This window comes from Apium graveolens, chromosome 9 (assembly GCF_009905375.1).
Source record: "Apium graveolens cultivar Ventura chromosome 9, ASM990537v1, whole genome shotgun sequence".
In the NCBI taxonomy this organism is placed as follows: Eukaryota; Viridiplantae; Streptophyta; class Magnoliopsida; order Apiales; family Apiaceae; genus Apium; species Apium graveolens.
The window spans coordinates 18,276,125-18,296,180 of NC_133655.1; the positions used below are offsets into that span (position 1 = coordinate 18,276,125).

The 20,056-nt window shown below is 34.4% G+C and overlaps 5 protein-coding genes across 5 annotated transcripts; 3 read left to right on the forward strand and 2 right to left on the reverse strand.

Moving 5' to 3' along the window:
• Positions 1 to 5,453: 5,453 nt before the first annotated feature.
• LOC141684583 (uncharacterized) lies at positions 5,454 to 5,933 on the reverse strand. Its single transcript, XM_074489624.1, has one exon. It carries the CDS (start codon positions 5,732 to 5,734, stop codon positions 5,522 to 5,524), a length of 213 nt encoding a protein of 70 aa, XP_074345725.1. The 5' UTR covers positions 5,735 to 5,933; the 3' UTR covers positions 5,454 to 5,521.
• Positions 5,934 to 6,948: 1,015 nt separating this feature from the next.
• LOC141684586 (uncharacterized) lies at positions 6,949 to 7,477 on the forward strand. The gene has a single exon (XM_074489626.1). It carries the CDS (start codon positions 7,139 to 7,141, stop codon positions 7,343 to 7,345), a length of 207 nt encoding a protein of 68 aa, XP_074345727.1. The 5' UTR covers positions 6,949 to 7,138; the 3' UTR covers positions 7,346 to 7,477.
• Positions 7,478 to 8,006: 529 nt separating this feature from the next.
• LOC141684587 (uncharacterized) lies at positions 8,007 to 8,410 on the forward strand (the record flags this gene model as incomplete). Its single annotated transcript, XM_074489627.1, has 1 exon — positions 8,007 to 8,410. A coding segment is annotated over one exon (201 nt), but the record flags the coding sequence as incomplete, so codon positions are not given.
• A 160-nt stretch (positions 8,411 to 8,570) lies between these two features.
• LOC141684585 (uncharacterized) lies at positions 8,571 to 9,071 on the reverse strand. The gene has a single exon (XM_074489625.1). It carries the CDS (start codon positions 8,929 to 8,931, stop codon positions 8,722 to 8,724), a length of 210 nt encoding a protein of 69 aa, XP_074345726.1. The 5' UTR covers positions 8,932 to 9,071; the 3' UTR covers positions 8,571 to 8,721.
• A 5,146-nt stretch (positions 9,072 to 14,217) lies between these two features.
• On the forward strand, positions 14,218 to 19,320 carry LOC141685548 (protein NUCLEAR FUSION DEFECTIVE 4). Its single transcript, XM_074490642.1, has 3 exons — positions 14,218 to 14,702; positions 17,218 to 18,149; positions 18,260 to 19,320. The coding sequence occupies exons 1-3, from the start codon at positions 14,367 to 14,369 to the stop codon at positions 18,726 to 18,728; spliced, it is 1,737 nt and encodes a 578-aa protein (XP_074346743.1). The 5' UTR covers positions 14,218 to 14,366; the 3' UTR covers positions 18,729 to 19,320.
• Positions 19,321 to 20,056: the final 736 nt, after the last annotated feature.

Below are 20,056 nucleotides of genomic sequence, written 5' to 3' on the forward strand. Positions count from 1 at the left end.
CTTAAATCAGCAAGATATGGTTGCCAAGCTGGACAAGAAAAGGTTTTTCAAACCTACTTTTGACAAAATTGAGTACATTGAGCAAACCCAGGAGAAGCAACAGGCTCAGATTGATGAAATTTTGAAGAATCAAGCTTCTCAGCAATCTCAACTCAATGAAATCCAATCCTCAGTGGAATTGCTTCTCTCTCTTCTTTTACCTGCTGATGCCAAAAAGGGGGAGAAATTAATTAAGTCCAAATGCAAAAATGTTAAGACACTGAAGGGAAAGTATGATGAAAAAGATGATCAGGGAAACTCTGGAATGGGTGGAGGTCATGGTCAAAGTATAGGTTTTTCATCAAGCAAAGCTGGAACTACAAGTCAAAGAACAAGTTCTGATACTGGGAGAAGAATAAGTTATGATACTGGTAAAAGGATAAGTTCTGATGAATATCTGGAACTTGATGAGGAAATTTCAAGACATTTATTTCTGAAAGAAAATCCAGGATTGGACTTTGAGAGTCTAAAGGAAGAAGAAGCTAGACTTAAGTTAGAAAAAGTCAACTCCAAATCTAAAGCTTCTGTTGTTGAAAAGAAACTTCCTAAGGCTAAAGGCATTATGATAAAAGAAAGGACAAATCCTGAGGCAACCAAGGCCAAATCACAAATGGAGATAGATCCAAGGTCCAAGGGCAAAGAAAAAGTTGGTGAACCTATAAAGATTTATGTGCATGCTATGGATGAAGAAATATCTGATGAAGATGCTAATCTTACTCTGATTTCAAAGAAGATTTCTCAAACAACCTCTGACATGGCTTAAGTTGTTCAGAGTCAAGATGTAGTAAGTTCTGATATGACACTGAAGCAAGCAACCTCTGACATAGCTCAAGTTGGCTTGATATCAGAAGATAAGTTAAAGGAAACCTCTGACATTGCTCATGTTAAACCCTCAAAGTTACTCCTACCAGGATTCACCAAAGCTAAACAGACTCAACCTTTGAAGACTGCAACAAGTGGTTTTGAAGCAAGAGTGATTACAGGAAAAGAAGCAAGAGATAAATCTGGATTGGGTAGTGCTGCATGTCAGATCCTCACTTTGGGCGATCACAAACAGGTTACATATTTACATATTGTGATACTACTATCTCTTGGAAGTCTACAAAACAGACTATGGCTACAACTTCATCAAACCATGCAGAGTTACTAGCAATTCATGAAGCAAGCAGAGAATGTATTTGGCTAAGGTTGGTCATTCAACATATTCGAGAATCATGTACAGATTATCAAGTATTTCAGACAGTCCTACAGTTTTATTCGAGGTTAACTCGGCCTGCATCAAACAACTTAAGGACGGATATATTGAAGGGGATCGAACAAAACACATATTGCCAAAATTCTTCTACACTCATGAACTTCAAGAAAATGGTGATATTGATGTACAACAAGTTCGCTCATGCGATAATCTGGCAGATATACTTACAAAGTCACTACCTACATCAACATTTGAGAAGCTGATAAATAATATGGGTATGCGGAGGTTAAAAAGTTTGCTACATCAAAATGTCAAAATGTGAGACATTTCATTCAGGGGGAGATTGTACACTTTTTTCTTCAACAAGGTTTTTATCCCACTGGGTTTTTCCTTACAAGGTTTTAACGAGGCAATCATTCTTCGTAACAACTCATATTTGACAATCAAGGGGGAGTGTTATAATGTGAAGATGAAGGTGATTGTCAAACTACAGCTCATAGCACACCAATTTCACCCACCAAGCTAAGCAACTGACCTGGTTCTGATAGTACCAATGCTAGGTAATAAATATTGCGTGTAAATAAACAACTGTAAGTGTAAACTTAGTTAATGCACGCGCTTTGCTCTTCTATAAATATTGGGCATGTGCAGTTCATTTGTATTGTGGTGTAGATAATAAAAAGAGTGAATTATTATAGTTTCACTTTTGGCTTAATATCTCTTTTAAATATTATAATTATATTACTTAGTTTATAACACAAATCAATTTATACATGTGGTTTGGTAATTTTTCAAACCACACATGCATAGCAAAGAGCTCAGAGCACATAGTAAACTACACATGCACGGCTGCACCAATTAGCAAAAAAATCAAAGAGCTTAAAATCAACATTTTAAACCACTTAAAATAAATATTTTTCCAACAAAATGTTGTCGCGGTGGTTGAACTCTTTCTTTTGTCAAGAATTCGACCCTGATAAGTGCGTGTGGTATCGTTTAGCTGGAAAAAAACTGCACATGCACTCAAGAGAGCTTAAAGCACATACCACACCACAAACGAATCGGTGTATTGCGGACGATGGAAGTCCAAATCAAACCATAGATACTATATATAAAATTATAACATCCAACCCCACTAACAATCCAAATCCACAAACAAATCCAAACCCGACCTATCAAACCCACCATATGTTATTCCGAAAAAGGAAATTATTTGATACACATTACTTTTTGACTTGTATATATGTAAAGAACTCAAATACTCTTACTCTTATTCATTTGGGATGTTACAAAAATGATCAGCAAAAACGGTTCCTAAATTAACTCCTTGCTACTTATATTTCCAAACTTAAGTGCTTAGGTTAAAAATCATAGTTATATAAATGCCATGTTAAATTTTTTAATTTATACTCAGAAAATTTAACCCAAACTATTGAGTACGATATTTGTGTTATGATTATAATAAAATGATTTTAATTATTATACAATTTCAAAAAAATTATTATTTCATTAAAATATACTATTGAGTCATATGACAAACAGTAGAGGTGTACGCGGTTCGGATCGGATCGTTTTTGGGGTAAAAGTCGAACCAAATCGCGAAGAGCTGTTTTAACCACGTTATTTGCGATTGTGATTTTGCGATTTTGCAATTATTGCAGATCGATTTGCGGTTCAACCACTTGTTATAAAACAATTAATAATTTGCAAAAAATAAATTTAAAATATTAATATATTTAAATTTAAGTTTATTAATAAGTTTACATTCAAAAATTAAATACAAACTATTCGACTAATGACAATAAAAAATATTTTTCTACCTGATAAAATTCAACACACTCCAACAGATGAAACATAACTAATAACCATTGGGTAAGTTATTTCTAATGAACTTTGATTTTTGGTTGAAGAGTTATCCAGGTGAGAGTGGTACATGAACATTTTTTACCCAGAAAAATACCACAGAATGAAATTAAATAAAGGAATAAGAGAGGTGTTAAAGCTAGCACATAAGATAAACAGCTATAGAGGGAATCTTGAAACTTCTTTTATACCGAATAAGCGATTATTAAAATTTAAATTCGCAACCAACCCGTGTTTCACGATTATCCGTAATGTGGTTCGATTGTGAGCAGTTAAGCGGTTCAATGTGGTTGAGCAATTTTTTTGTACACCCCTAGCAAATAGGATTACTGAGTTAAAATTAATATTAGAATTGCAATTAAAAACTGGGTAAAATAATATATATTATTATAAGTCATATATAAAATTAAAAGAAGAATAAAATTATACATTAAGAGCTATAATGAAATTCAAAAAGGGTAAAATTTAAAGTTGATGAAATCAAACACGTATAATATATTGAATTAGTAATAAGGGAATTAAGAAAAGCTAAAAGGGTGAAATAAAAATGAAACCAAACTATTGATGTATAAGGAAACAAAAATAAAACTAAATTTAATAGAATCATACGATATGTAGAAGTATAAAATAACAAAAATAAAACCAAAATTAATATAATAACCGGAATGGGGTATAATTTGGTTCAACGGTTATCGCCTAATTTTAATTTTTAAATAAATAAATAAATAGTGGTATATATCCACTAAACTACTAAATTATTAAACTACTATACACATAATCTACATATCCTACTAAACTACAACCACAACTTTTCCTATTATTAAAAAAATAGTGTTATATATCAGTTAAACTACTAAGGCCCCGTTTGGTATTGTTGTGCTGTGACCAAGAAATAAGATGAACTTTTCCTAAATAATATGAACAAATGTTGTTCCACACTTTTTCTCACAGCACAGCAGTTTTCAAAAACACTCTCAAACAGAGTCTAAATTGTTAAACTACTAGATATAGTATACTTATTCTACTAAATTACGACCACGGTTATCTTATTATTTTTTTATAAATTTATTATTATTATTATTATTATTATTATTATTATTATTATATATTTATATAAATAAATTTAAAATTATAATATAACGGGATAAATAAAAAAATTAAATATCAACGAGAACCCGTGCATAGTACAGGATTTAAGCTAGTACATGTAGAAGTATAACATGAATAAATAGTGTAGTCAAAAATTTAGTAGAATTAAAAGACATATAAAAATAGAAGTATATAAAATTATAAGATATACATGAATGAATAAGTGAAACCAAAAATTGGTGGTACCAAAAAATTGGTGAAACCAAAATTAATAGTATTATTTAAAAAGGGGTTTCACTTATTAATAAAGGTTATTAATATTAATTCTAAGGGTTGCTAACTTTGTGGCCAAAGTTAAGAAATTTTTCTTTTTTTTTTGGAAAAAAATAATTAAAATGACAGATGCGGGTGCTGTTCAATCTTGCAAGTCCCTATTGAAAGAGAATGTGTTTTAGCCTTGCTATGCTTCAGTAACAACTCACTCGGGGGTTGAGAGGCTTTGTCTTCCCTATATTTATAGCTCTAAAATTAACCAGCTAGTTCTATTAAAGGTGTGGTGCTTTACTGCATACTCGTTGATAGTTCTGGTTCACTAAAACATGGAAGCTACTATTTTTTTCAGTTCAGATTAAATTGAGTTACAACTTACAATACTACTTCTTAAAATTCGTCCTATCAGCTTCAACATTCTGATGAGAACTTCAAGTCCGAAATTCAACAATGATCCAAAGCAAATTTCTTAAATTTATCCTGTGCGCACAGGATAGCCAAGCCCCTTTACAAAATACAAAACACAACTGTAGTAGGCGATCGAATAAAATGTGCCAAGTGCAGAAGTGGTTCTGGAGAAAGCTAGAAGTCTTTGAAGAAAACAATTAAGAACCTAACTAACAATGCATACACATACTATATGAAATCATCACATCAATCCAAACACAGGCAGCTATATATCACCACAAATCATATTACTATAGTTTAACAAATCATATATAGAAACAATCAACTAATATCACAATGAATTAATAATAGACTAATCGTATTCGTAGCAGCATTAGTAACCAGAAACTAATACTCAATCGGTGGAACCATAATTTGCCAAAGTAATTATATGTAAAATTTTCGAGATCAACTGTAATGTTAATTTGTATACAGTATTTCTATTTCTGCCGACACGAAAGTAATAATATGTAAATTCAAAGCAACTAGAACTAGACGATGAGATCTGAGATGCAACAAAATTTAAAGTAAAAAAAAAATAATGAACACATAGTTAAAAGGTAAGAGTAAATTATCGAAGATCAATTAACAATTAATACATTACAGGATACACCAGGATTAATTTCCAGTATAAATATGGATGTGAAGAGCAAGAACAAAGATGGCGTAAAGAACGAAGAAGATGAGAGTGTGAACAGCAATGGATTTGCCGTTGGTCTTCATGTTTCCAAATTCAATTTGTTTGCTGTTGCCTGGGAACTGAAACAGAAGCCCTGGTTGTAGTAGTATGAACAGCACCACTCCTATCAATACTGGCCCCCAATCTGCCATCTTCAACTTCTCTTTTACTGTTAGAGCTTGAGCAGCTTTGTGTTTTGGTATGGGCAGAAATAAATGATCAAAATGGGGAGTGAGTGAGGTACGGGAAGATAAGTATGGGTGGCTACTAAATGGACACTTGAGATTTTTGGAATCTTTTCGGATGGCTCAACTTCATGTTACCCACTCCTCTCCCCCTCCTGTTATTCTCGGTCGGGACACTGACAAGCGATTATTATAACTATTTTTTCATGAAAATTTTATTTGCGTTTAATTTGATTTTCCAAACTCTTTTTTATTGTTTTATAATTGATTTTGAAACAAGTGGAATACTAGATCATAGGTCAGTAGTTATGTTGAGCATTTTGGATTTAAATTTTCCCCAAACTCATGAATTGCTGAAAATTGATTTACATTACACTAAATTTTAAAATTATACAATAGAATGAGCGACAAAACACATGATTACATGAAGCCTAGGCCAGGGGAATGGGGAACACAACCATGTTATAGCATATGCATCGGGGAGATCAAAATTTTGATTCATGAAATAAATTAATGGAGTTTAACATAATCTTTATGTACCGGGAGTAAATTGACTCCATCAATTTGTAATACTCCGTCAATTCATCAAGCTCTTCTTTGATTTTTGATAAAGTCATCAACGGACCTCAATTACTATTCACACCAAAACTAACTTATTTTTAGTAATATTTTAAGATTTTGTTCATCTCTTTCCTCCATTCTCTCTCCTGAAAATCCTTTTTTAAGTCCAGCAAATAATAATTCATGAATTGATTAAGCTATATGGCTGCATAAAAGTTGAGTTAAAAAGTTGATTTATTATGAACAGTAATTGACTCCATCAATTTTATCAATGAATTGATGAATCAAAGTGTTTTATGGGTGCATATGCTCTTATTATCTCTCGGCCAATTCTATTGTATACATTACACCCAGGTAATTTTAAATTATTTGATTCAAATGGTTAATTTGTTAAACTAAACATCAAGCTCTCATTTTCCAATTAATGGCAATTTTACAAATTGATCTACCTACAAATTATAAAGGTGATCGAGCCCCGAGCTACCTAACCCAACTCTCCACCTTGAATGTTTTACTTTAAATAATCACTTACATAATACAATTTACCTTTAATTAATCACCCCATATTAAGCTTGTCCTGCTGTACTAATTATAGAATAACCAAAAGCAGTGCCTACAAAAAGACTCTGAAAAAAGTTGAGATTAATTATTCTCCTTTGTATAACATCTTTTAAGACACACAAATATTCTTATTCTGTTTCTAGTTGCTGCTAGGATGGTCATGTAGTCAAAAGGTTCCTTGGCATCCAAAGCCACTTTGTCATACTTAAATTTTATTTTTCCACCAGGTGATATTGGAAGGGTGTTAAAATGAAAGATTGGGCTGCACCATTGATAGCATCAGCTTTATTTGCACTGCTAGCACCAGGGCTTTTGTTTCAGCTGCCTGGAAAACATAAGCCTTTCGAGTTCATGAACATGAAGACGACGATAGCATCGATGTTTTTGCACACCGTTCTCTATGGTTTGCTCCTTATACTGTTCCTTGTTGTTCTGGACATTCATCTCCTGGCGTGATACATGATCCCGGATCACATGTGTTGATTTCATCTTTGCCTCTGTTGGTTTATTATAGTTTTCCTGATTTCTTTGTGTTTTGTATGGAACATCAGAGGACAGAGTTCTAATCTCAGATGATGTTTTAGTTTATATTCATCTGTTACATTAAAAAGTAAGGTAAATAAAAATTAGTTACATGTAGTTGCAACTTTTAATAGTTTCAGCCAAATTTAAGTTTGTTGCTTAAGTATCCATGTTCTTGTGTTATATTTTAGATGTCCTGCTCAGACTAGCTAGCTTCAGTTACAGTAGCTGCATAAATCTCTTATTTTACAATTACATCAGGAAGATCAAATCACTGTCGAATTCTATTTTTTTCATCGAAACTTTAGATTTTCACTTGATGTTGTGGTCGATTTCTTGATTTCTCTAACATAAGTCCAGGGTTCGACTACTTGTGTATGCGTGAGTTTAACTATAAAAAAACATCTACATTTTTCTGGACTTAATTAATGAAGAAGATACAAATCAGACCATAATTAATGAGTGGATCAACTAACATCGAAACACAAACACCATTTGTTTGAAAGTTCCTGAATTCTACGAACTTGTTCTTGCCAGGTATCTGAATCAGCAGGCTCAGAGTTAAGCTTCTGCAAACTCTTAAAAAATCTTATAAGATTGGGCCGCACCATTGATAGTATCAGCTCTGTTTGCACTGCTAGAACCAGGGCTTTTGTTTCAGCTGCCTGGTAAACATAAGCCTTTTGAGTTCATGAACATGAAGATGACAATAGCTTCGATGTTTTTGCACACTGTTCTTTATGGTCTGCTCCTTATTCTCTTCCTTGTTGTTCTGGACATCCATCTCCTAGCGTGATATATGATCCCGGATAACAAGTGTTGATTTCGTCTTTGCCTCTGCTTGCTTATTTTAGTTCTCCTGATGTCTTTGTGTTTTGTGTTAAACATCAGGATTCTAATCTCAGATGATGTTGTAGTTTATGTTCATCCGTCAGATTAGAAGTAAGGTAAATAAAAATTAGTGACTTTTAAGTTCTAGTTACAACTTTAAGAGTTTCAGTCAAATTTCAGTTGTAATTTTTGTCCTAGTAATTTGAGTCTTCTAATTCTAAAAGTAACAGACCTCAAGATCAATTATCAAAGCACAGAGATGGCGAGAGTGAGAAACAATTGGTCTGTAACAGAATTTGCTTGAGCTCAGTATCTTTGAAACACGAAAGAAGCCAAACAAATAAATTAACTTTATATGATCAAAGTCCTAAACATCATAGAAATCGTACATTTACAAAGTACATAACACGAAAACAAACAGGAGAATGTGAACAAGCAGAGGGCAACCATTGTATACAGAGAGGCGTAACATACAAATGTTAACCTATGTACATGTGGATTCCGATAGCTAGCAAGAAGATACAAATGAGGCCAAAATAAATGAGGGAATGAACTAAAATCGAAACACCACTCGTTTGAAAGTTCCCGAACTCCACGTACTTGTTCTTGCCAGGTATCTGAATCAGCAGGCCTGGAGTTAACAGTATGAATAGAACAACTCCTATAAATACAGGTCCCCAATCCGACATTTTCCTCCTCTTCTCTCTTTTCTGTATTATGTGTTTAATCTAGCAACGGAATCATGGGATTTTATAACACAGGATGAGTCTTACAGTCTTTGTTGGAGCATGACTCAGAGAAGCAAGGGATATTACAAGGAAACCGAAAAAAGGCAACAAAGTATCATGCCACTATGTAATACTTTCACGCAAGTAATCTTTCTGTGCTTGCTTTAATGAAAAATGACATTAGTTGTTAGTAGATCATACAGGGACAGTAGTGGCTTGAGCTTTATGATGAAAAAAGTTTAGAAAAGCAATTAGAAAATGCTTACCTTGTGTGGCTGGTTAGCTTCCATCCTCTTCAAAGTGCCTAGATTTACTTTATCTCCCACCATTTTTTCTTCCTTAAATCTAAATATAGTCTACACGCACATACTACACTTAGACCTCGATAGATGAATACACTTGGGACCAGATAAATTTATTTATTTAACGAGATTATGCATTTATCGAGATAAAAAATACACCGTCTCTATTACACTAGGACCAGAAAAAATTACTCATTTGACATTTGTTTACTGAATATTCATTTATCGAGGTTCTGCTGTATTTAAAACTGTGTTCAATGATACAAATGAACATATGCCTGACATGAAACTACTAACTGGAATGGCAAATGAAATGAATGAATACAGCAAACGCAGCAAATAACCCTTCATAAACTAGAAGCTCCGCGAGGTCCTCCTGAAATAGCCTAACGATACACAATTGCTCACTGTACTTGCTACGCGAAGAGTTCCATCCCTGTACACAATGCAAATGCATTTCACATTGTATGCACTGCAACCATAGGGTTGTAATTTAGTTCCAAATCTTCATAAAGAAGTTAAACTTTATTACAATATCTTGTGTGATCTTCCAGCACATAATTCACACTAATTCAGGATGTTGTCTTCACATCAATTATCTGTGATATTTTCCATGATTTGTTATAGTTTGTTGTACTTTCCTTTTTAGCTGTACTCTAATGTATATATATTTGACAAGATAATGAATACTCCTGTATTTTCATGGTATCAGAGTCTCAAATCTGATAACACAACCAAAAATTCCTATAGCTGATGATAAAGAACAGCCTCCTCTTATAATCACCCCTATAAAAATTGAACCAAACTCACTTTTTTTCTTAGGTCCCCAAGATAGACCTGGTGACTATATTATTCCTGTCAAACCAAGAACAGACAATTTTGATACATGGGCTTATTCTATTAGAATGACATTACTTGCTCGACGTAAATACGGATTTCTTGATGGTTCAATCACGGCACCCTCGCCTCCCTGCATTGTGGATGACTGGTTGACTATCCAGTCCATATTAGTTTCATGGATCATGAATATTATTGATCCCGAGATAAAATCTCTCCTTTCAAATTATGAAAATGCATAGGAAAGATTTGAATGAACGCTTTTCTGTTGTCAATGGATCACGGATACAACAACTGAAGTCTGATATTGCACGTTGTGAACAAAGTAACACCATGAATGTTGCTACGTATTTTGAAAAATTAAAGGTACTTTGGGACGAGTTAAATAATTATGAACCACTGTTATCTTGTTCATGTGACAACTGTAAATGCAACCTCGGAAAATCTCATGAAAAGAGGCGTGGAGATGAGCGTCTTCATCAGTTTTTAATGGGCTTATGTTCTGAATATTATGGTCAGATCCGGTTCACACTATTGTCCCAGGATCCACTCACATCTTTAAATCGGGCTTTTCAACAAATTTCACAGGAGGAACGCGTACGCGGTATAACTCGTGTCAAGGATGAAAAGGCCAGAGGTTGTAGGATTTGCAGTTCGTGTAGATGGTCGTGGAAAAGGATGGATGGATAAGATGGATAAATATGGTTTGATGTGCTCTCATTGCCGCAAGTCCAGTCATGATATTACGAATTGTTTTGAATTACTTGGCTATCCTGAATGGTGGACAGAAAAATTTGGAAATAAAAAGGAGGGGAATGCTACTCTTACTGCTCGACCAGGAAGGGTAGGGACCTGGTTTTCACCCCCTAATGCGGGACGTGGGAGAGGCAAGTACGCGCTCATAATGTTGCAGCGGATGTGGCCCCAATCTCTAGTGAGGCTACAATGCTTCCAGGTTTCACATCCGAGCAATGGCAGGCACTTGTCGCCGCATTTCGTAATCCACAGCCCCTAGCAATCGCTTGAATGGTGAGTTAACTAATAATATATGGATCATTGATACAGGGGCATCTCGTTATGTTACTGGAGAACTAAATTATTTGGTTAATATTTATGAAGTGCCTGCTTTTCTTGTGGGTCTTCCCAAACCGTGGTGGCTAATAAAAAAGGCTCAGTTCGTCTTTCTAAAAATATTTATCTTCGACATGTTTTTTATGTTCCTGAGCTAAATTACAACTTGATTTCAATTTCACAACTTAGTGATGATTTGAATTGTTTTGTTCAATTCTCTTCTAACATATGTGTTATACAAGACCTGCATTCGAGGAGGTTGATTGCCGCAAGTCTGGTCATGATATTATGAATTGTTTTGAATTATTTGGCTATCCTGAATGGTGGACAGAAAAATTTGAAAATAAAAAGGAGTGGCATGCTACTCTTACTGCTCGACCAGGAAGGGTAGGGACCTCGTTTTCACCCCCTAATACGGGACGTGGGAGAGGCGAGTACGCGCTCATAATGTTGCAGCGGATGTGGCCACAATCTCTCGTAAGGCTACAATGCTTCCAGGTTTCACATCCGAGCAATGGCAGGCACTTGTCGCCGCATTTCGTAATCCACAGCCCCTAGCAATCGCTTGAATGGTGAGTTAACTAGTAATATATGGATCATTGATACAGGGGCATCTCGTCATGTTACTGGAGAACTAAATTATTTGGTTAATATTTATGAAGTGCCCGTTGTTCTTGTGGGTCTTCCTGATGGCCAAACCGTGGTGGCTAATAAAAAAGGCTCAGTTCGTCTTTCTAAAAATATTTATCTTCGACATGTTTTTTATGTTCCTGAGCTAAATTGCAACTTGATTTCAATTTCACAACTTAGTGATTTGAATTCTTTTGTTCAATTCTCTTCTAACATCTGTGTTATACAAGACCTGCATTCGAGGAGGCTGATTGGAGCGGGTGAAAGACGAGATGGACTTTGCTACTCACTGCAGGGGTTGAGCCTAAGTCTTTTAAAGAGGCTGTTAAAGATGAAGGATGGCGTAAGGCCATGCAAACTGAAATTCGTGCCTTAGAGGATAATGACACTTGGACCATGGAGAAACTTCCTCCCGGAAAGCGTGCTTTAGGTAGTCAGTGGGTGTACAAAATTAAGTACAATTTTGATGATACTGTCGAGCGGCTAAAGGCACGTTTGGTTGTTTTTGGTAATCATCAAGTTGCGGGAATAGATTATAATGAGACTTTTGCTCCTGTGACCAAAATGGTAACAGTGAGTGCATTCTTAACCGTTGCAACATCTAAAAATTGGGAGCTACATCAAATGGATGTTCATAATGCCTTTTTGCATGGAGATCTTGAGGAGGAGGTTTATATGAATTTTTTTTCAGGATTTGAATCATCGGATCCAGATTTATATATTTAGAATATTTAAATAAAATTTGGACACAACTGACAAAAAAAATAAAAAAAAATAAAATTTGGACACAAATCGTCTTGATAATTCTATCTAAACAAACTTAGTCCAACTAAACCTATCCAAACTCCATCCACAAATATTATTTAAAACAGTCGAATTCGTTCACAGACAAATTAGTTTGCTCACCTAAATTGTAACCAGAACGAGTGGTTCATTTCCCTTTAAATCATCTTCACGTCGCGGGCCTACAACTCCTGCTTGGTTTGAGATTATTGTCTTGGGCCCAATTTTCATGTTATTGGGCTTTATTTATACTGGTTGATAACCTGTCATTAGTGATAGAAATTCTATACTTGGTTGTATTTTTAAAAACGAGCACAAAACAGGTCTAATTTTCAAAGTGTATTTCGTTAAACTTAGTCGTCCAGGGATTTATTTTTTTAATAATCATGTGGCTTAATTATTTATCTTGATTAATCAAAATTTCAAAATCTGATTGTTAATATTTTTCAAAAAAAAAATAATTTTTGAAAACGGAAACATGATAATTTAACAAAAATGTGCGAGAAGGGTAAATTTTTGTTCCCGAATTTTTAAAAGGGGAAAAGTAAATAATAATGATAATATATTCAACATATATGTCAAATTTACGGTTATTGTTAGTTGCTTTCCTTCTAAAAAAATTGAAATTATTTTTTTTCATATAACTTACAACCATATAAATGAGTTTCTATTATCATAAATTCTGAAAAAGAGAGAGAATCAAATCCAAGATATGGGACGAGCAAAAACAAAGGACAGGGGACATGAGAGCCCCATGACTAGCTATACACGATAGTGTTTGTTGACCCCGGCTCTCCAACTACATGCACGAAAAACATATGGGGGATAGACATGGGGCATTCGTTGCGTCATAAAGGATAGGCTCAGGTAGGGGTAGGATATTCATTCATTTACAACTATGAATCTTCTGTACGTATCTATCAGACAGCAGTGTGCGTATTCTTTCTTATCGTCTCTTTTTCCACAACTTGCCCCTTCAATTTTATCCAGAATATTCACCCATTTTTCCATTTCCATATATTTCATCATAAAATTAAATAAAATGAAAATCCCGACACATCCAACTCTCAGCATACAAGATCAAATATTGTCCAAACATTTTTCAAATGACGGGTCAAAGTTTTGGATCCATACATAACCTACCTAAACCTATTCAGGCTTCAAGAAATCAGTTTCAAGACTCTAACATATACTCCCTCTTATTGCTGTTTAAAAAAAAATTTAAAAATTATTATAAAATTATATTTTATAAAAGTGTGTAAATAGAACGTAAAAATCTCAGTGCTACGGAGGGAGTACATAATTTTATATTTATTTCAAATTGAAAATCTTCATATTTATTTGTAGAGGTACAATTAATTAAGTGCAAGTTAAACAAAATATCGATAATCTTCAAATATAAAAGAAAGCATATTCCACTATAATCTGGCGATAGCTCATTATAATAGTTTTTTTTTCAATATTTGTTTATTCGATATTATATTTACACTCCGCGTGATTACAATTCAAAACTGTCATTGTGTAAAAAGATTTTCTTTGTTTTTTAAAAAGATTTTCTTTGTTTTTTAGGACAAGAATGTTTTTAAAACAAAATTAGATATCGTTTGATCATATACCTGTATAAAATATAATATAGTGAACAATCAGAGCAAGAAAAAAGTCACCCGTGAGTTAAAACTACATCAATAACACTTCAAGCTACTCTTCTCCATCTACTTCAAGTTCAACCCAAGATCTCCAAAACCATATTTTTATTGCCAAGAGTTCTTGAAAATGGTTACTTTCAATGACAAGTTCATTGAGTTTTTCAACAACAGATGGCTAGTATTTGTTGCTGCAATGTGGATACAATCTTGTGCTGGGATTGGATATCTTTTTGGAAGCATATCTCCAGCAATCAAGAGTTCTTTGAATTATAATCAAAAGCAAGTTGCTAGATTAGGTGTGGCTAAAGATCTTGGAGATAGTGTTGGGTTTTTAGCTGGGAGTTTATGTGAGATTTTGCCCATGTGGGCTGCTCTTCTTGTTGGTGCTGCTCAGAATTTTATTGGATATGGTGTTGTGTGGCTTGTTGTTACTGGAAGAGCTCCTGTTTTGCCTTTGTGGGCTGTAAGTATTTATGTACTTGTGTTTATTTATGTCATTCCTTTTGGATTCTTGATATTTAATGCTTGTTTTGTCTTGTTTTTGTTTTATTCTTGGTATTAAAAGTGTAGCATATCTTCAAGATTTAAGTTTGTTTTAATCAAGATGAATATTTACATGACAATTACTTGCTACTTGATATCGGTTCAGTTGGAGTTGTTTTCTTCTGGAAGACAAAGTCAAAGACTTCAACTCGAGATGGGATTTGTGAACTTTAATCATGTTATGTTTTTAAACTTAATATTGCAGTCTGCAGAATGTAGTGTTGTGATTTGTAAACACGGCAAGTACTTTGGAAGTTCCAATTGTCTTAAATTTGGACATATAGGATTTCACTTCCACATGACATTCAAATCTTAAACTTTACAATTGTATTGGTAAACTAAGTGAAATTAGACTCTCCAAAGAACAAGTGTATGCTAACTTTCTTTTTTGTCAACTGAATCTACGTTCTCGTGTACTCTGATTCAGAAGTCACAAGTACTCGTGCATTTATTCTGATTCTTGGACTTTTATATCTAGAAACTTTTCACATCTTAACTTCTCTTATCATTCCTTGTCTCTTTTCTAAAATTAAGAATTGGAAGCCAAGTATCCAACATTATATATTTTTGGTTCCAGCTTTAAAATATCTTGCACTTTATTCTTGTATGGAGCTAATATGCACATGACCCCTTCAAAGCTTGTTTTCATAGTATATACATTATTAATCATTTTTGTGCTCTGATTGTATTTCAAGCATCCAGTGATGCTATTGATCCTATATGAAATGAACACATCAGTTCATTTTAAAACTGTAAGAGTGTTTCCTGAAATCCAGTTTGATAACCTTTTACTGACTTATTAAATTGACAAAGAAATTTTGCAATTTAACCAAGTGTGGTGCTTGAAGGGGTTAGTTACAATGATGACCTTAGGTTAGTCCTCTTACTTATAATTGATGCAAATATACTGATTAATAAAGTGTACACTTTCATTAAGTTATCACTGAAACCTCTTTAACATTAGACAAATTGATTAACTAAAAGGTTTCTAGCGACGTCACACCATGTTCCAAAGTGTTCAGATCACTTCTCATGTTAGTCTTTCCGGTAAAAAAAAGAAAGATCTATGCATAAGTACTCTTACATGCTTATAGCATGGAAACAAGAGAATAAGGACTTGGATTGGAAGTACTGAAAAACACACAGTGCATAGAGTAAATATAGCTTTTCGTAATAAAAACAAAAAATATTAATCCGAGACAATCCCTAATCTCTATATTGTGTTTTTGAGTTGGGTATTGTTTAGTGGAAAAATATTGTGGCTGATATTAGTCCTTGTAATTCCTTTATTGTTAGCAGACAGACATGTTTCTCGAGTTTATAATATCACCATGTTGTTATCACTGCCACTCTTATTCTAAGCACATTGCTTTCTGGCTAGGCAAAATCAATTATCAGTCTGTTGATTGTATAAGAAGTTTAATTGAAAATGCCGAGTATAAGTTTCTTTTATCATATTATATAGGTTTGTGAAAACAAAACTACAAAATTTTTCCTTATTATTTTTCATTAAATAAAAAAGAAAAAGCAATATAAATAAAACCTAAAAGAATACCTACGCTATATGCTTGGCCAATCAACAGACATGATATGAGAGGCAGGCTAGGTGTGTGATATCAGTATACCACTGCACCAGTAGGACATTACAAATGTTGTAATTTATGGGATTTGATACATCATTAAGCTCAACAAAGTAGTCTTATAGGAGAAACTTAATATAACATTATGGCTATTTCTGGAATTTGACGCTCTTGGTACACGGATTTTTGATTCAAGAAAATCGGAAGGTGCATAGTTCTAGGAAGTAAAAGATTGACATACTGAGATGGTTAAGCTAATCATTTTGTAATTTAGCTAGATTTTCTAAATTAATACTAACAGCCTATCTTGTAAACCTTGTTATATATTTTCCTCGTCAAGCTTTGTGTACTGCGAAGCATTTATATTCACAGAAAATTTTAAAATATTGTAGCCTTTTCTAAGGTAAAGCTCGGAACACATCTGTATTTGTAGCATACTCAATACTGATACATTGTCACCATATGCATAAATTAAGGTCATTTTTGGTAAAAAATTGACATGTGTTATATAATTAGATTATATAGTGTTGTGCACTTGTGTAGAATATAGACTCTTATAAACGTATTGATACATTGATTATATCTTTTGTATAAACTTTAAGGCCAAACAACACTTTACACGGGGATCTATTTCTGACTTGAATGGTATAGTTTAGCAAGAGGTCTTGCTGTATGAAGATACATATGGATCCTTATTAGTTTCTCTCTCCTTAATGCCAAGCGTTACAATTTTTAGAATCCTTGTCTGACTGGCATCAATCTTAAGACTTCATACTCTTTTTTTCAGTGAGAAAAACCATTGTTTGTTGTTAACATATATTATTACTCAGAAGTACAATGGATGTGTTCATGCAGATGTGTGTTCTTATATTTGTGGGAACAAATGGTGAAACCTACTTTAACACAGCAGCACTAGTCTCTTGTGTGCAAAACTTCCCCAAAAGCCGTGGTCCTGTGGTGGGTATACTAAAGGGATTTGCTGGGTTGAGTGGTGCTATACTGTCTCAGGTATATGTTCTAATTAATTCTCCAGACAGTGCATCACTTATATTCATGGTGGCAGTTGGGCCGGCAATGGTGATCATATCTCTTATGTTCATTGTCCGGCCTGTAGGAGGTCACAGACAAGTCCGGTCATCGGATGGTTCAAGTGCTTCATTTATCTATTGTGTATGCCTTATCTTGGCTGCTTACTTGATGGGGGTTATGCTTGTCGAAGATCTAATTGACTTGAACCACAACGTGATCATTATTTTTACAGTGATTCTGTTCATTATCATAATAGTTCCTATTGTGATCCCTATATGGCTCGTGTTTACCCAAAAAACAGAAGATCAAGCACATGAGGCTCTTTTAACTGAGGCAAGGATAGAAGAACCCGTCAGAACTGGACATGATGCTAATGAAATCATATTTAGTGAGGTCGAAGATGAGAAGCCTAGGGGAGTAGATTTGCTTCCTGCTACGGAAAGGCAAAAGAGGATTGTTCAGCTACAAACAATGTTAGCTCAAGCAGCTGCAGAAGGGGCAGTGAGGGTCAAAAGAAGAAGGGGTCCACATAGAGGCGAAGACTTCACTCTGATGCAAGCTTTGATAAAGGCAGACTTTTGGCTTATCTTTTTCTCACTTTTACTTGGATCGGGATCTGGGTTAACTGTGATTGATAATTTGGGGCAAATGAGCCAGTCCATTGGTTATAATAACACACACATATTTGTTTCATTAATCAGTATCTGGAACTTCCTAGGTCGTGTTGGCGGGGGTTACTTTTCAGAGATAATCGTCAAGTATAAATTTAACTTCATCCTTCTTGACGTTTAGTTATGCTTATTATTTATTTTATTTTTGTTTGTCTCTGTTTTTCCTTACCCTAACCAGCCATAAATTTTTTTAACAGGAACTATGCTTATCCACGACATTTGGCCATGGCTATTGCTCAATTTATAATGGCATTTGGTCACTTATTCATGGCGATGGGTTGGCCTGGGGAAATGTATGTTGGCACACTTTTGATTGGGCTTGGTTACGGAGCTCACTGGGCGATTGTCCCAGCTGCTGCCTCTGAGTTATTTGGTTTAAAAAAATTTGGGGCATTGTACAATTTTCTTACTCTTGCAAACCCTGCTGGTACTCTAATCCTCTCAAGCCTCCTCGCAAGCAGTATATATGACAGTGAAGCAGCAAAGCAAGCTCAAGGCCTGCCTATCATTCTTGATGAACCACCGCGATGCTATGGTGTTGTCTGCTTCAGCTTGACTCTGTTCATAATGTCCGGCCTATGTATCCTTGCAGCTAGTTTAAGCTTGACTCTCGTCTACAGGACTAGGGTGGTCTACAGCAATTTGTATGGAAGATCTCGCACTTGATTCACACAAAGAGAAATATAATGGATTTATTTGTGGAAGGTTAAGGCGCTAGCACACTCCTTCAAATTTTGTTGGAAATAATAAAGCCGCCATACTCCAGAAGTGCAATCAGATAGGGAGACCCGGCAAATGTTGGTTTGTTTTCAGCCGGTTACAGGTGATGTTGGGTCAGGTGAAGCAAGATCTACTATTTGAACTGCTGTTTTCTTTTCTGGTGGTCCTGGTATATTAAGATGGTCTGTCAGGATTGTTATTCCTGTTTTTATTTTATGGGGGTGTCAATCGGATTGTTAAACTGCAATTTGATGTCCTTCAAAAATTTGCTCAATTTTTTTTTAAAGATGAATATAAAAGCTTAAAGAATTAAAATATTAAAACACTCGTCGTTTTGGGTGATATTCGGTTTGATCAAGTTGGGTCATTGTTGGGTTTGGTGTTTATATAGTGCTGAACTTTGATTTTGGTTCGAGTCATGTTTGCAAGTTGCCTTATACGTTGTCTTTGATTATTTTTGCATTGTTTGATTATTTACGTTGTATCATTGATTTTAGAATGAATATAAGAATATTTGTTTGCTTCCTCTGATTAAAAACTTGTATTCCAAACAGTAGCAGTACTGCCATTGCATCTGTGTGTGATCACTTGGAAACTCTTGATTCTCAATGTGACTTGTGAGTTGCCTTTTGCTCAGGAAAGCCACAATTTAAATAAGTTGCAACAATGTTGGATGTGAGTAACAGTCCACACCTCACAACCTGCCCTCATTTGGTGTGAAGTAGCATTAGAGTCCTCTTTTCTTATCAGTATTTTACCATTTTGGTATAAGTTTCTTTAAATTTTATATACTTTTATCATTTATCTTTTCAGAAGTCTTGTGCATACTCTAATTTGACAACGAAGTCAGACATGTTTTTAAAGAAGTAATCTAAGGTTAAGTGGAAGTGTGTACATTTGTCACCAGAAATACATAGTGTGCATGCTTCATTTCTGCGTTTCACTTACGTTGTGCTCCCCGAGTTAGAATTGGGAGAGGAGAAAAGAAGGTAAGATAAATTATTTTAAAATATTTTTGAAGTTGTGCTCCTGGGATTTTTGAGAAGAGAAGAAAAAAGATTGATAGGAATTTTTTGAATACTTCTCTTCAAAAATTTCTTCTAAAAATGAGATGATCGAGAGAGAGAAACTCACATTCATTTTTAAAATGAGTGTGCATGGGAATGATTTCTGGAGACCCCCCTGGAGAACCAGACAACCTCATTCAGATTCTAAGAGAGATTCTAAAAATGTTCTATAATCTTTTTTTTATTTATATTCAAATTGTTGTTTGT

What these genes read in the sequence shown, in the direction of transcription:
- LOC141684583 (XM_074489624.1), bottom strand. Translation starts at nt 5,734, where the DNA reads ATGGCAGATTGGGGGCCAGTATTGATAGGAGTGGTGCTGTTCATACTA.
- LOC141684586 (XM_074489626.1), top strand. Translation starts at nt 7,139, where the DNA reads ATGAAAGATTGGGCTGCACCATTGATAGCATCAGCTTTATTTGCACTG.
- LOC141684585 (XM_074489625.1), bottom strand. Translation starts at nt 8,931, where the DNA reads ATGTCGGATTGGGGACCTGTATTTATAGGAGTTGTTCTATTCATACTG.
- LOC141685548 (XM_074490642.1), top strand. Translation starts at nt 14,367, where the DNA reads ATGGTTACTTTCAATGACAAGTTCATTGAGTTTTTCAACAACAGATGG. An exon ending in CTGTTTTGCCTTTGTGGGCT is followed by an intron (nt 14,703 to 17,217) that starts GTAAGTATTTAT and finishes GTGTTCATGCAG; the next exon opens with ATGTGTGTTCTTATATTTGT. An exon ending in TTTTCAGAGATAATCGTCAA is followed by an intron (nt 18,150 to 18,259) that starts GTATAAATTTAA and finishes TTTTTTTAACAG; the next exon opens with GAACTATGCTTATCCACGAC.